The sequence below is a fragment of the Myotis daubentonii genome, chromosome 21 (genome assembly GCF_963259705.1).
Source record: "Myotis daubentonii chromosome 21, mMyoDau2.1, whole genome shotgun sequence".
Lineage (NCBI taxonomy): Eukaryota > Metazoa > Chordata > Mammalia > Chiroptera > Vespertilionidae > Myotis > Myotis daubentonii.
The window spans coordinates 16193539-16208815 of record NC_081860.1 but is presented as its reverse complement, the minus strand read 5'-3'; the positions used below and the strand labels follow the sequence as shown (position 1 = coordinate 16208815).

At 55.4% G+C, this 15277-nt stretch overlaps 1 protein-coding gene across 2 annotated transcripts in view; it reads left to right on the top strand.

The window, feature by feature from the left end:
- IGF1R (insulin like growth factor 1 receptor) overlaps window positions 1-15277 on the top strand; it is a 122474-nt gene that overhangs the window by 19131 nt on the left and 88066 nt on the right. For both annotated transcript variants that reach the window (XM_059678127.1, XM_059678126.1), the window contains exon 2: window positions 3996-4541. In XM_059678127.1, coding sequence (XP_059534110.1) covers window positions 3996-4541 — 546 coding nt within the window. The remainder of the gene's footprint in view (window positions 1-3995; window positions 4542-15277) is intronic.

The window sequence follows — 15277 nt, the reverse complement described above, 5'->3', positions numbered from 1 at the left end:
GACACTCAACTGCTGAGCCACGCCTGCCGGGCTCAACTGGCAACATTTCTAAGTCGTTAGATATTAATTATATTTAGATGGTACAGTCCTCATCACTGTGGTCCTGTATTTAGTCTCCACACGGAGCCAAGCCAGCCAGGCCCCAATCCCTTCGCCCTGGGTTGGTCTGAGTGCTGGGTTCCTCGCCCCGGTCCAGATCCCATAGAAATCTCCCCAACCCTCCTCCCTGGGGGCCCTCACAGGCTTGGTGTCCACCCCCCTTCCCCGCTACATCTGGGGACCCAGGACTAGGTCACGGGTTGGTGAATCCCCGCTCCATCTCGCCTGTCCCTTGGATGTGGTCCCACTCACTCTCTTCTCTTTTAAAGTGTGGACACAGCCCAGCCAGTCGGCGTGGCTCAATGGTTGATTGTCGACCTAGGAGCCAGGAGGTCACGGTTCGATTCCCACTCAGGGCACAGGCCCGGGTTGCGGGCTCGATCCCCCAGGAGGGGGCGTGCAGGAGGCAGCCGATCCGTGATTCTCATCATTGATGTTTCTCTCTCTCTCCCCCCTCTCCCTTCCTCTCTGAAATGAATAAAAAACAGATTTTAAAAAAATAATAAAATGTGGACACCAACCCAGTTTGGGGGGCTCGCCTCTGGCCCCTTGCTCCACTAAGCCTGCCCGAGTGTGGTCCAAGACCGCCTGGATATGTTATTTTTTTTTTATTTTTGCAGTCACAACACCCCGTTATCACACCCAGAAATTGTATCCAATTAAATCTCCCAAGTCTTGTTCGCACCTCCTACACGTGTGCCTTTCTTTTCTTTCTTCTTCTTCTTCTTCTTCTTTTTTTTTTTTTTTTTTGCACCCAAGTGTCCAAACACATAACTTCCTCTCGATGGCAACCCCCATCTGTTGATCTTTTTAGCTCTCGCCTCTGTCGCGCAGCGCCTTTGCCGTCTCTCCCGGGAGCTTGTCGTCCTGGGATTAGATAAACATTTCCCTTCTGCCTTCGTTCAAGCGATTGATAAAAAATGACTATGGGTTGGGGTGCGGAAAGAGCCCTGTGACCTTCCCTGGGGGGAAGGATTTCTCTGGGTCGGCTGCTTCGGGGTGCGCCTGCACCGCCCCCAGGACCCGGGCCCCACAGCGCCATCTGCTGGCTGCGGGGATTCGCCTGGTGGAAGCCGGGGTGCTGCCCACCTGGCTGGTGGTGTACAAGGCTGTCCCCCCTCCCCCCAAGGTGTGGTCGTGCGGCTCCCTGGGGAGGGCATAACCAAGGGATTCTAGCTTCAATGTGTGTATTCACCCCAAAGGTCACCAGAGCCTGGCCGCCGTGGCTCAGTGGTTGAGCGTCGACCTAGGAACCAGGAGGTCACGGTTCGATTCCCGGTCAGGGCACATGCCCGGGTTGTGGGCTCGATCCCCAGTAGGGGGCGTGCGGGAGGCAGCCGATCCATCATTCTCTCTCATCATTGATGTTTCTCTCTCTCTCCCTCTCCCTTCCTCTCTGAAATCAATATATATATATATATATATATATATATATATATATATATATATATATATATATATATATATTAAAGTCATCAGCCATCAGAACTGGGAGTTATGAGCAAGCATCTGAGGGTGCTATTAAAATATGGAGACGTATAGAATATTGCAGTTTGGGCGTTTTAAGATCAGAACAGAATTTGGAATAGCCGTCAGAGCAGGCAGAGTTTTGTGGGTTTTTTTGGGGGGGGGACCCAGGAAAAGAGCTGGCGCCCCTCAGTTGCGGCAAACACCAGCTTTCTTCTGGCTCCGGATCCTGTAGGTGGTGGGGACACGGGGGCTTGTGCTCCCTCCGTCGTCGAGTGAATTCTGGGTAAAGTTTCCGCTTCTTCAATGAGGAGGCGGCGTGTAAACATCTGCCCCGCCTTTGTAAGTTCTTCCACACATGGTAGCACTGGGCGTTACAGTGTTAACCTTCCCAGCCCTAGGACTGGGTAGGCATTTTAAAAAAAAATTGATTTTGAGGGGAGAAATCGGGGTGGGGGGGTGGGGAGAGATATTGTTTTACTTATGGATGCATTCATTGGTTGATTCTTTTTTGTTGTGGTTATTTTGTTTGTTAATTCTCACCAGAAGATATTTTTTCCCATTGATTTTTTTTACAGAGAATAGAAGGGAGGGGAGAGGAGGTGAAACAGAGGGAGAAGAGAGGTGGAGAGAGAGAGAAACATGGATGTGAGAGGGCCACATCCACTCATTGCCTCCTGCATGTGCCCCAATCAGGGCAGGGAATCGAACCCAAAATCCAGGCATGAGGCCCTTGACCGGGAATCGAACCCATGACCCTCCGGTGCGCGGACTTGACGTTCCAACCACTGAGCCATGCTGGCTAGGACCATCGGTCGAGTCTTGTACACACTCTGATCGGGGATTGAACCCACCACCTCTGTGTATCAGGGTGATGCCCTAACTAACTGAGCTACCCGGCCAGGGCCAGGACTACCTCCCTCTCCTGCGTGCCTGAGCTGTTCGGTCCTGGTTCCAGGTGGGACAGCGGTGGCTCTCGCGTGCGGCGCCGGAGAACAGTTTTTGCCCGTCGACAGTGACTGACGCTTCGTGTTTAATTCCCTGCTCCCGGCGTTCCCCCGTGAAATGCAATCCCTCGCTTACATCCTCACGATTGCCTCCCATTGCTGAACGTGCCAGGTGGCGGGGACGGTTGTCTGCGGGAGAGACGCATGTATATATACAATGTAAACACGTTCCCATTGACACGTGAAGATAAAAGGCTTAACGTGAACTGCGTCTGTTTACACTGAACACAGAAAATTCCACTCGAACAAATTCGACGATAGCAGTATCAGTGTTTGTTATCATAACAGCATCTCCAGCCCCATCTTTTTTTTGTGTTTTTTTTTTTTTTGGTGGAGTTGCAGTGTACTGAGTAGGCGTGGGTGGAAGGAAAGCAATGCCGTTTCCCTCTGCACGTGGAGGGTTTGCTCAGATCTCAGACGACGGGGGGGCGGGGGGGTGGGGGGGGACTGCCGATTCAGCAGCCTTGGGGGCCGTGGGCTCTAGGGACACTCCCTCTCCTCCCCCTTTTTCTTTCTTCTTCTTTTTTTTTTAACCCATTAAGCACAGTGGAAATACGACTTTCTAAAAAGTATTTTTTATTGATTTCAGAGAGGAAGGGAGACGGGGAGAGAGAGAGAGAGAGAGAGAAACATCCACGATGAGAGAGAATCATGGATCCGCTGCCTCCTGTACGCCCCCTACGGGGGATGGAGCCTGCAACCTGGGCATGTGCCCTGATCGGGAATCGAACCGTGACCTCGTGGTTCACAGGTCGATGCTCAACCACTGAGCCACACGGGCCGGGCTTGTCTTATTTCTTAATGACAATCTAGGTTTCCTGAAAGCGGGCCGCCTCGTGTGTTGGAAAATGGTTTTCAAGATGACTTCCTTTTGCCCTGGCCGGTTTGGCTCAGTGGATAGAGCATCAGCCTGCGGCTGAAGGGTCCCAGGTCCGATTCCGGCCAAGGGCAGCACCTACCTCCATTGCAGGCTCCATCCTGGCCCTGGTCGGGTCGCGTGGAGAAGGCAACCAATCGATGTGTGTCTCTCACATCGATGTTTCTCTCTCTCTCTCTGTCTCTCCTCTTCCCTTCCACTCTCTCTAAAATTCAATGGGAAGCCCCAGCTGGTGTGGCTCAGTGGACAGAGCATCAGCCTGTGGACTGAATGGTCCCGGGTTCCATTCCCGCTCAGGGCCCATGCCAGGGTTGCGGGCTCCATCCCCATTAGGGGGCGTGCAGGAGGCAGCCAATCCATGATTCTCTCATCATTGATGTTTCTCTCCCTCTCTCTCTCTCTCCATTTCTCTGAAATCAATGAAAACATACTTTTGAAAAAATCAATGGGGAAAATATTCTCGCCTGAGGATTAACAACAACAACAAAATATAAATAACGACTTGTCACTCACGCGCGTCCCGCCCCCTTGTGTCCCCTCTGCAGTCTGCGGCCCCGGCATCGACATCCGCAACGACTTCCAGCAGCTGAAGCGCCTGGAGAACTGCACGGTGATCGAGGGCTACCTGCACATCCTGCTCATCTCCAAGGGCGACGACTACCGCAGCTACCGCTTCCCCAAGCTCACGGTCATCACCGAGTACCTGCTCCTGTTCCGCGTGGCCGGCCTGGAGAGCATCGGCGACCTGTTCCCCAACCTCACGGTCATCCGCGGCTGGAAGCTCTTCTACAACTACGCGCTGGTCATCTTCGAGATGACCAACCTCAAGGACATCGGCCTGCGCAACCTGCGCAACATCACCCGCGGCGCCATCCGCATTGAGAAGAACGCCGACCTCTGCTACCTGTCCACCGTGGACTGGTCCCTCATCCTCGACGCCGTGTCCAACAACTACGTGGTGGGGAACAAGTCCCCCAAGGAGTGCGGCGACGTGTGCCCGGGGGCCCTGGAGGGGAAGTCCACCTGCGACCGGACCACCATCAACAACGAGTACAACTACCGCTGCTGGACCCAGGACCACTGCCAGAAAAGTAAGGGCCGCGCTGGGCTGTGCCGGCTTCCTTTCTGCTCCCCGCATCCCACCCCCTCTCTCCTCGCCCTCCCTCCTCTTCCACTCGCACGGCTCGCTTTCGCTGGGCGGTGGGTGGGGTTGTCTTGCATGTAGGACCCGCCGTGGAAGGGGTTTGGGGGGATGGGGTGGTCTTGGTGGGCTTTCTGTAGCTTCCGGGGACTCAAGGGGTGCAGGGTGTGGCGTGGTTGCCATGGAGACCATGTCACTCGCACGCTAGAACAGCGATGGCGAACCTACGACACACGTGTCAGAGGTGACACGCGAACTCATTTTTTTGGTTGATTTTTCTTTGTGAAGTGGCATTTTAAATATATAAAATAAATATCAAAAATATAAATCTTTGTTTGACTATGGTTGCAAATATCAAAAAATTTCTATAGGTGACACGGCACCAGAGTTAAGTTAGGGTTTTTCAAAATGCTTGACACGCCGAGCTCAAAAGGTTCGCCATCACTGCGCTAGAAATAAGGCACCGTGTCCCTAGCTGGTGTGGCTCAGTGGACAGAGCGTGGGCCTGTGGACCCAAGGGCCCCAGGTTTGATTCCGGTCAAGGGCACCTACCTGGGTTGCAGGCTCCTCCTCGGCCCGGGCCCTGGTTCAGGGCAGGTGCGGGAGGCAACCGATGGATGTGTTTCTCTCACGTCGATGTTTCTCTCTGTCTCTCCCCCTCTCTTGCACTCTCTCTAAAAGATCAATGGTTTAGTTCGGTGGATAGAGCGTCGGCCTGCAGATTGAAGGGTCCTGGGTTCCAGTCCTGGTCAGGGCACATGCCCAGGTTGCAGGCTCGATCCCCAGTGGGGGGCGTGCAGGAGGCAGCCAATCAGTGATTCTCTCTCACCATTGATGTTTCTCTCTGTCTCTTCCTCTCCCTTCCTCTCTGAAATCAATAAAGATATTTTTTTTAAAAAAAGATCAATGGGAAAATATTCTTGGGTGAGGATTTAAAAACTAAAATAAAATAAAAATTAAAGGCGGCATGAAGGGAGGCGTCCTCTGGGCCCGAAAGCCACGGGGATGCTGACGGTGTGCGCGAGGCCTGCATGGGCGGCCTGGCCTGCCCCACCCGGAGGCCTCCGGGACGCTCCCCACGGCAGGGCCCCTGGCACCGCCGCGTCCATCCTGGGCGTGCCCTCCGGCTCTTGGCCGTCACCCCGGGGGCCGGCGCGGCACCTACTTTGTGGGAGATTTATGGTGGGGGAAGAGACATGTTCCCCCTTGAGCAGAGAACAGTGTGTAATCCCCGGACCGAGCCGGCCAAGCGGGCCCGGGATTGTGAAAGACGGGGTTCCCGGGGTCATTCCCACGGCCGTTGCTACCCAGGGCCCTGTCACCACCGCCGCCTCCAGCTCCCAGCTGGCAGGGAGGGCGAGCCTGGGTGGCAGCCTCCCGCTCTCCTCGTCTAAGGATGCGAGGTCCGGGAGGGGGGAGAAGGAGGGAGGCCATCTTCAAAGTGGCCGCTGTTTGTTACTCAGTGCAAGATACTTGCCGGAGGCCTGCCATGTGCCGGGAGGGACTGGGCGGCTCCTGTTGGATGACCTGGTTCTCTCTCTCTTATTTTTTTAAAAAAAATATTTTTATTGATTTCAGAGAGGAAGGGAGAGAGAGAAACATCAATGATGAGAGAGAATCATGGATCGGCTGCCTGCTGCATGCCCCACACGGGGGATAGACCCTGCAACCCAGGCCTGTGCCCTGACTGGGAATCGAACCCGTGACCTCCTGGTTCATAGGTGGACGCTCAACCACTGAGCCACACCGGCCGGGCAGAAGCTGGTTCTCTCGCTTTCTGGGGGATTTGCCTCAGCGCTGCCTGCTGTTTGCTTGTCTCAGGTGCTTTTTGGCTCCTGAGTTCTAGTGCGGGCCCTGACTCCCCATTTTTTTCTCGGATAATCCAGTGCCTTGCTGCTAAACTGAGTCCCGTTGTGTGTTTTTTTTAAATTTTTTTATTTTTATTGATTTCAGAGAGGAAGGGAGAGGGGGAGAGAGAGAGAGAAACACCAATGATGAGAGAGAATCATGGATCGGCTGCCTCCTGCACGCCCCCCACTTGGGATCGAGCCCACAACCCGGGCACGTGCCCTTGACCAGAATCGAACCCGGGACCCTTCAGCCCACAGGCTGACGCTCTATCCACTGGGCCACACCGGCCAGGGCCCTTTTTTCATCTTAACATTTCTCCGCCTTAAAATGTAAATCACCTTGGATCAGGTGTTCCTTTTTATGAAACGTAACCAGCTCCCGTAGGCCGGGGCCCTGCCGAGGCCACGGGTCAGGGTGGGGACCTGCAGGTGTGCGGGCGGGGCCCAGAGAGGCCTGGGGCTCCAGGAAGCGAAGAGGGTCAACGGGGTGGGCCCTGGCTTCGTGTGATCGGGAAGAGCTTGTCTCTCCTCCGCCCCCACCCCCACCCCCCGCCCCCGGACGGTCAGCTGTCCCTGAGTGGGGGAGCTTTATTTAGAAAGGGGTCACGTGCCCCTGGCCGCATCCCTCTGCCTTTTATAGTCAGGCGCGGAGACCACACGGTGCCCTCCCGGCCGGCCCACGCCTGCGACCAGGAGGGTGAGGCCGGGTCCCCGGCGCCCTGGGCCACCGCCTGGCTCCTTCCTCCCGAGAGAGAGCCTGGCTCTGGGCTCAGTGTCGCCCAGTGGAAGTGCGGCTCCGCCGGGCTCCCCGACATCGGGCGTTTGTTTTTAAATAAGGCTGTCGGCTTCGGGGACTCAGGACGCGTCGGAATGGCTCCCCTGGGCCGATGGCTGCAATCCTAGGAATTTGGAAACCAGCTGGGGTGCCTTCCAATCTCCCCAGTGAGACCGGCTCATCACATTGTTTCTAGTTTCTTCCTTTTTAAAAAAAAAAATCTTTATTGAAAGTATTACATATGCCTCCCTCTGCCCCCCCATTGACGTCTTTTTAGCCCATCCCCGCCCACCCACCCTCAGGCCTTGAAGCTTCTCTCTTTTGTTGCATGAATATTTCTCTCTCTCTTTTAAAAATCTATTTGTGTTTTCCTATGCAGAGAGAGAGAAACATCGATTTGTTGTTCCACATGTGGACGCATTCATCGGTTGTGGCTCAGACGTGCCCTGACCAGGGATTGAAACCACAGCCTTGGCATACGGGGCCCATGCTCTAACCCAGTGGTCGGCAAACTGCGGCTCGCGAGCCCCATGCGGCTCTTTGACCCCTTGAGTGTGGCCCTTCCACAAAATACCACGTGCGGTCGCGCATGTACAGTGCGACTGAAACTTTGTGGCCCATGCGCAGAAGTCGGTATTTTGTGGAAGAGCCACACTGAAGGGGCCAAAGAGCCGCATGTGGCTCGCGAGCCGCAGTTTGCCGACCACTGCTCTAACCCACTGAGCTACTAGGCAGGGCCTTCTGCTTCTCTCCTGCTTCTCCGGTGTGTACGCCAGTGGGCAGGGATGACCTGGCGCGTGTGGGCCCATGGCTAAGCCTGTCCTGGGCTGCCTCGCTCAGTTCGAGGGCATGGGGTGGTTCAAAGGCTTGGTTTGGGCTGGATGGGGCGGCAGGGGGTGGGGGCGTGGGGCCGGGAGCAGGACTGGGACACAGGCCTCCTTCTGGCCCGTGGCTGACTCGGGGACTCAGACTCTAGGAGGCGGGGCCTCTGAGCACCATCCTGGGGTGGGGGGCCCCCTGATTTGGAGCAGACGGGAGGCCACCAAGGTCGCCAGGGATCTCCGGTGGCAGGAGATGCAGTCTTTGCCTGCCACGCCAATAGGGCAACATTGACGTTTTCAAGAACACACGCTTTTGTACAAAGTGGGACTGAAAAACAAGTAAAGGACATTCCGGTGCGGACCAGTGGCGAAGGTTGGAGAGCAGCGGAGTCACCGTGTCCCCCACGCGGGGTCGAAGCTGCCAGGACTCATCCTCCGCCCGTGACCCAGGGACGGGCCGAGAAGGCACCAGACAGACCGGCCAGCGCATAGTAGGTGCTCAGGAAATGGTGGCAGCTGCTACTCTTTTAGAAACGTTAAGCGAACCCTGGCCCGTGTGGGTCAGTGGATAGAGCGTCGGTGGGCGGACTGAAGGGTCTCAGGTTTGATTCTGATCAAGGGCCCGTAGATCCTGGCTGGGGCTCTTATGGGAGGCAACCAGTCGATGTCTCTCTCACATCGATGTTTCTCTCTCTCTGTCTCTCCCCCTCCCTTCCACTCTCTGTAAAAATCAATGGGGAAATATTCTCCATTGAGGGTTAAGAACAACAAAAAAATTCAGCGAAACTCCAGGAGCTAAGATCTAAAACCCCTCACGTGAAGCCGGGCGGCCCCGTGTCTGTCTCTTGCCGTAGCTGCCATGGTTTTCCTCTGTTGCTGCTTCTAAATTGCAAAAAAATGCCGTTATTATAAATAGCGTGGCGCCGTGGAGGCGCGGCCGGCTCCTGCGAATTTCATCTAAATTGTTCAAATTCTTGTTTCTGCCCAGATAAGCCATATCTTGAAAGAACGTTCGGTGGGATGAGCCCATCTCTATGGGAAGCCGGTGGGGCCTGCACGGTGACGTGTAAACTCTACCCGCTCGGTTCTCCCACCCCCTGAACGTATGCGCCCTGCTTCCGAACTGGGTGTTGGGGAGGACGGAAGAAACAGGAACGGGACTCTCGTTGGCTCCTGACCGTGGAGAGTGCCTTGGGAAAGGGTGGTGTTACAGTTTTCGTTTCCCTTCTTTATTTTTTGGGGGGACAGCAGTCGGGCGGTGGCAGAGTGGGCACAGTGTGGGGTGAAGAGAGCAGGGACGTACATGTTTCTCGGTGCCGCGGGCCGCTCTCGCGTGGTCAGGGGAGCCAGCCCTCGGAGGCAGGCTCGACCCGTGCCTGCTGGCCTCTTTAGGTAATACCTGCTCCTGTGTGTGTGTGTGTGTCATACTAGCTCTGTGTATGTATATGTGTGCATGTATATGTCTCTGTGTACTGCTAGCTCTGTGTATGTGCGCACATATATGCACGTGTGCATGTGAACGTGTGTATGTGTGTATACATATATGTGTATATATGCATATGTGTGAATGTGTGCGGGCATGTGTGTACACATGTTTGTGTATGTGTGTGTGAACATGTGTATGTGTGCATGTGTGCACTCGCACACACACCCCACTTTATCCTCCAGCCTCTGCTCCTGCTGGGGTGGTTTGTTGTCTCACTCACTCACTCGTCTCCTCCCCGAGCGCTCCCTCCCGGCCGCGCAGGGATCAGGTGTGTGGCGATGCGCAGGCATGCCAGCCCCCCCCCCACCCCACCCCCGGAAGCCCGGCTCCCGTGTCATCTCGTTATGGAGCAGAAGTCGCTTTTGGTTTCTCTGCCTCAGACACAAACCACAGCCCCGCCCCCTCTCCTTTCTCCGGGCTGTTTGTTACGAAATCCACGCCGGAGGGGAGCAGAGGCAGCGTGTGGCGGCTCTGGGCTGCCTGATGCTCGCCCTGGGGAGCCTGCCCCGGGCGTGGAGCTGCCTCGAGTGTGTGTGTGCAGCGTGTGAGGCTGCAGTTGGGGGAGCCCCTGTAGGAAGGCCCGGGCTGCCCTGCGCCCTCGGTGAGGGGCTCCTGGGGAGGGGGTGCAGCTACCTCTGCCCTGGGCCGCGGATCTCTAAGTCCAGGCTGCCACTCTGGGTGTCTGGAGCGATGCAAAGAGGAGCTGGCATGGGTTTTAGCAGCTGCGGAGACCAGCGCATCAGGGTTTAGTATAAAAAGGGGCAAAGAACATAAAAGTTGGGGAGGTGCCCGGCCAGTGCGGCTCAGGGGTTGAGCGTCAACCTATGAACCAGGAGGCCACGGTTGGATTCCCAGTCAGGGCACATGCCTGGGTTGCGGGCTCGATCCCCAGTGTGGGGCGTGCAGGAGGCAGCCGATCCATGATTCTCTCTCATCATTGATATTTCTCTTTCACTCTCCCTCTCCCTTCCTCTCTGACATCAATAGTAATAATAATAATAGTAGTAATAATAAAAAGATTGGGGACCAGTAGCCTCCCACGCACAGAGACACAATGAAAGCTGCTATCACTAGAAGCACTTCTTGGGCGGGCGTCGTGCTCGGATTGGGATTTCCCTTCACCCCCGAAGGTGACTGACACGGAGACGGGAACGCCGGCCAGTTCCCCAGGCCTCGGACAGGCCCGCTTTCTTTCCGGGGCCGTAACCCAGTACGATGTTTTTTGGTTCCGATTTCTTGACCCCCAGACGGCCCCGTGCGCGTTGCGAAGTGGATGATATTATTAGGTTCTTAGGCCAGTCCTCGGCCACGCGGCATGGATATGGCTCCGGTGGCTTTCCTCGGTGAACGTGCAGTGATCGGGGGTGTGGTGACGCCTGGCTCCTTCTGGCGGGAGCTTTTGAATGACCGTCCAGGAGGTTGCGCGCAGGTAGTGAGCCGGTGGCGGGAAATACTCCTCGTGTTTTTTTCCGCTCACGAGGAAAGACAGACAGGCCCGTCTTCAGCAGGGTGCACCCCGTCTTCAATCCCTGTAGTTTTTTTTTTTCTTTTTTTAATCCTCACCCAAGGATATTTTTTCCATTGCTTTTTAGGGAGAGCGGAAGGGAGAGGGAGAGGCAGAGAGAAACATTGATGTGAGAGAGAGACACGTCGATGGGTTGCCTCCTGCACACGCCCTGGCCAGGGACGGGGAACCTGCAACCAGGGCACGTGCCCTGGACCAGAATCGAACCCGGGACCCTCCCGTCCGCGGGCCGACACCCTATCCACTGAGCCATACCGGCCAGGGCTGATCTTTCTAGTTTTGTGACGCGGTGTCATCTTGGGGACCCACTGGGTTTCTCGCCCCTCCCTCCTCGACACCACCTCATCGCTGGCTCTGGTTTGGGGTGCCCTCTGGGCGTCCAGGCTGGGAGTGTCTTGACATCATACCAGGCGATGAGTAGGATCCTGAGCATGTATTGTCGCAGGAGATGGCTTTTTTCGCTCCACAATGCTCACCACACAGTTCTTACAGTTTAAGAAAAAAAATCGCCTCTCGGGAGAAGTCGCTGGAAGCCAGAGACGGCTGACTAGGCGGACGATGAACTTCTGGGAGGGGCTCAGGTAAAGCGATTTCTGTGGAAGCAGACTGACTTCCTTTTTCAGAGGCACGTGTTGTGCAGGATTAATTCGACTTTATTTGTTAAATATTTTTATTGGTTTCAGAGAGGAAGGGAGAGGAGGAGGAGAGAGAGAAACATCAGTGAGGAGAGAGAATCATTGATTGGCTGCCTCCTGCACGCCCCAGGATTGAGCCGACATCCTATGCGATCAACTTAAATTGCTTTTCCTTTTAAATATTTTTATTGATTTCAGAGAGGAAGGGAGAGAGAGAGAGGGAGAGATACATCAATGAGGAAAGAGAATCATGGATCGGCTGCCTCCTGCACGCCCCACACTGGAGAATGAGTTCACAACCCCGGGCCTGTGCCCTGACCGGGAATCGAACCGTGACCTCCTGGTTCCTAGGTCGATGCTCAACCACTGAGCCACACAGGCCGGGCTCGAGAAGGAGGCCTTCATCGGTTGGTAGAAACAGAGCCCCAGCATCTCATTAGGTGGGCATCTTTGTCTCCTGTTCGCTATCTTCGTTTCCCTGTGGTCTCCGTGCTTTCTGAACAGGGAAGGGGGAAAAAAAATCCACGTCTAAATCCCAGGCATTAGCAAATGTTGATAAAAAGGCACTTCTGCTAATCTGCGGTTAAAGCTCTTCAGAATCTGTTAGAAGGTTCTGCTACATTTCAAGGTTCTGTAGTGCCCCCCGACCCCCTCCCTACACACATACACACCCACACACACACACACTCACACACTCACACACACACACTCACACACTCACACACACATACACACACACACACAGAGCTTCTGCAAGCCCAGCTGTGAGCCAGACTTCCAAGGAGCCTGCAGATCTAACCCAACCACATGCACCCCGTCTCGGACGCCAGGGTGTGGATCCCGGGGTGCGGAGGGGTCCGGCAGGAGGTGGCTTCTCGGGCATGAGGCCTCGGTGTGGGTGAATGACCCCAGTCCCCCTCTCGATCCCTCTGGCCGTTAGTGTCTTAGAAACAACTGTGCTCCTGATTGCAGGTGGCCTTCCCGGAGCGTACATGGGCACCTCTTGGGTATTCTCATCCAGGCTGTGACAAGCCTGTGGGGTGGGTGCTGCCATTCCCTTTAAAATACATATATTTATTTTTTATTTCAGAGAGGAAGGGAGAGGGAGAGAGAGGGAAACATCCATGATGAGAGAGAATCATGGATCGCCTGCCTCCTGCACGCTCCCTACTGGGGATCGAGCCGCAGTGCCACCCGGGCCTGTGCCCTGATCAGGAATCGAACCGGGACCTCCAGGTTCATAAGTCGATGCTCAACCACTGAACCACAGCGGCCGGGCAAAAGGGTCTTGAAATGAGTGGATGCTTGAGCTCTGATGAATGAATTCGGCTCCCGAAAAAGGAGCTGGCCACGTTGCCGTGGCTTTAGTTCCTTCTCCTTTTACTTATCGGGCACCCCGAAACCGTGGGTGCCTGCCCAGCGTTCCATTGTGTCCCCCGCAGGCTAATGGCCAGCGTGTGCTTCTCCGCATCAGACCCGGGTCCGAGCCCTGCAGAGGCGGGGGCGGGGGGTGCAGGGAGGGGGCTGGCACCTGTATCCACGTGGCCTCCTGTCTGAAGGCAGCGGAAGGGATTCCCACCCCTTTCCCACTGAGCCCGGGGCTCATTCCTGGCAGCCTGTCTTCCCCGTGGGTCCTGGTGGGGGGAGCTCAGATTCCTGTGGGCTGAGTCACAGTGTCACCCCAAAGGAATGCGGGTCCCCCAGGCTGCTGGGCGGGGACAGGTCTCCCGGAGGTTGTAGAGCAGAGCTGGTCCCACAGAGCTGGTCCCGTGGATGCTCTGCGAAGCGTCCTTCCCCCCCATCCCCTCCGAGGTGAAAGGAGCAGGTCCGGCCACTGTACTCCCCGAAGAGAGGACTGTTGGACTCGCTTTTCAAAGATGCGTCGTCGTTTCGCACACCCCTGGACCTATAAACACGCCCGCAGCTCTTCGAGAGAGGCGTTGTAGCCCGAGCCGCGCGGCTCAGTGGTTGCGCATCGACCTATGAACCAGGAGGTCACGGGGTTCGATCCCTGGCCAGTGTGCCTGCCCCAGTGGGGGGCGTGCCGGAGGCAGCTGACCCATGATTCTCTCTCGTCACTGATGTTTCTATCTCTTTCTCTCCCTCTCCCTTCTGGTCTGAAGTCAATAAAAAATATATGTAAAAAAAAGAAAAGAGAAAAGAAAGCTCCTTCTAGGAGGGGGTGGACTCAGACAGACCCGCCTTTGGTTCAAGAGCTTCCCTTTCTAAGACTCTTCTTCCATAGCTGGTCCCTGGGCAGCGCCGCCGTGAGGAGGAGCGGAAGGGGCTCAGTGTGGGACAGCTCCGCGTGCAGCCCCACTGGGTGCTGTGGAAGCGCGTTCATGCCCAAGGGTGCGATTGGCCAAGAAGGAAAGGATCCCAGGGCAGGCACAAGCAGTCGCGCATCTGGAATTCGCTTCCGACGCGTACGGTGTGCCAGCGGGGAGAGTTCTCTCTGCCCAGCTGTTTTATTTTTATTTACTTGGTTTAAGAAGGATAACTTTCCAAAGTCATCTGGGAGCGCCAGTGGGCAAGATGACGGGGGAGCGGGATGTCTGTGTCTCCTGTGAAGGTCCCACCCGCTGTTCTAGAAAAAGGTGGATCTTCATAGAAATCAAGTGGAAAAGGCGGAGACGGTTGGTACGTAGTGTGACCCCTCGGGTCTGCCTTTAAAAAGAGCATGGGTGCCGCTCGGTGCTGGCGCAATCATTACGTCGCTTCCCGCGAGGACTCTCCGAAAGTGGTAAGCATTTACTTTGCGCGGGAAGAGACCGGAGGTGCCGGGTGACCCTCGCCGCTACCCTTGCACTGTTTTCGCTCAGTTGGATTTCTTGCTTCGGTTCTTCTCAAAGGTCATCAGGTACCATCTGGACCGATAGGGTGATGGTCCATTTTTTTAAAAAAATTTGTTTTTGTTTATACTTCTTGGCATTTAAAAGGCAACAACCATGTGTGTGTGTGTGTGTGTTTAAGGTAGGTTTTCCTACATCTGATGGCCCTGCCCTGAGAGCAGGCTGGGTGTGAGGTGTTAGCAAACACCCTAGCTCTCCAGGGACGTGGGCTGGGGACCTCCTTGCCTTTCCCACGCAGGAATAGAGGCACGGATTCCCCTTCAGCCTCTGGAAGAGCCCAGCTGTGGGCCGGGCAGGGACTTAGATCTAGAGTGCTCTCGGGAGGACGAGTGTGCGTGTGTCTACGTGTGTGTCTACGTGTGTGTACGTGTGTGCGCGCGCACGCCCTGGAGAGCATGTGCATGCAGGCGGCAGGCTTGGCTGAGGTTTTCCCTGCGTGACCCTTGGAAAGAACACCAGTTTCTACAGGTCCCTGATTTTGTAATTAAGAATTTATGGGATCACAAGGGCCCATGTCTTCACAGCCCAGTTCAAAGCAGAATTGGGGCCAGTGGTTCCCCTAAATTTCTCAAATACGGTGCTTTGTGCCTTCAGCCCACTAGATGCTGGTGTGGAATGCTTTTACTGGAGAAAGAGGCCAGATTACACAATGGAAAGGATGTTTTACGTAAAAAAAAATCAGATTTTCAGGCCCGAGTCTACCCCTGCTTCACAGGCGTTGCCCTGGCCCCTTCACCTCACG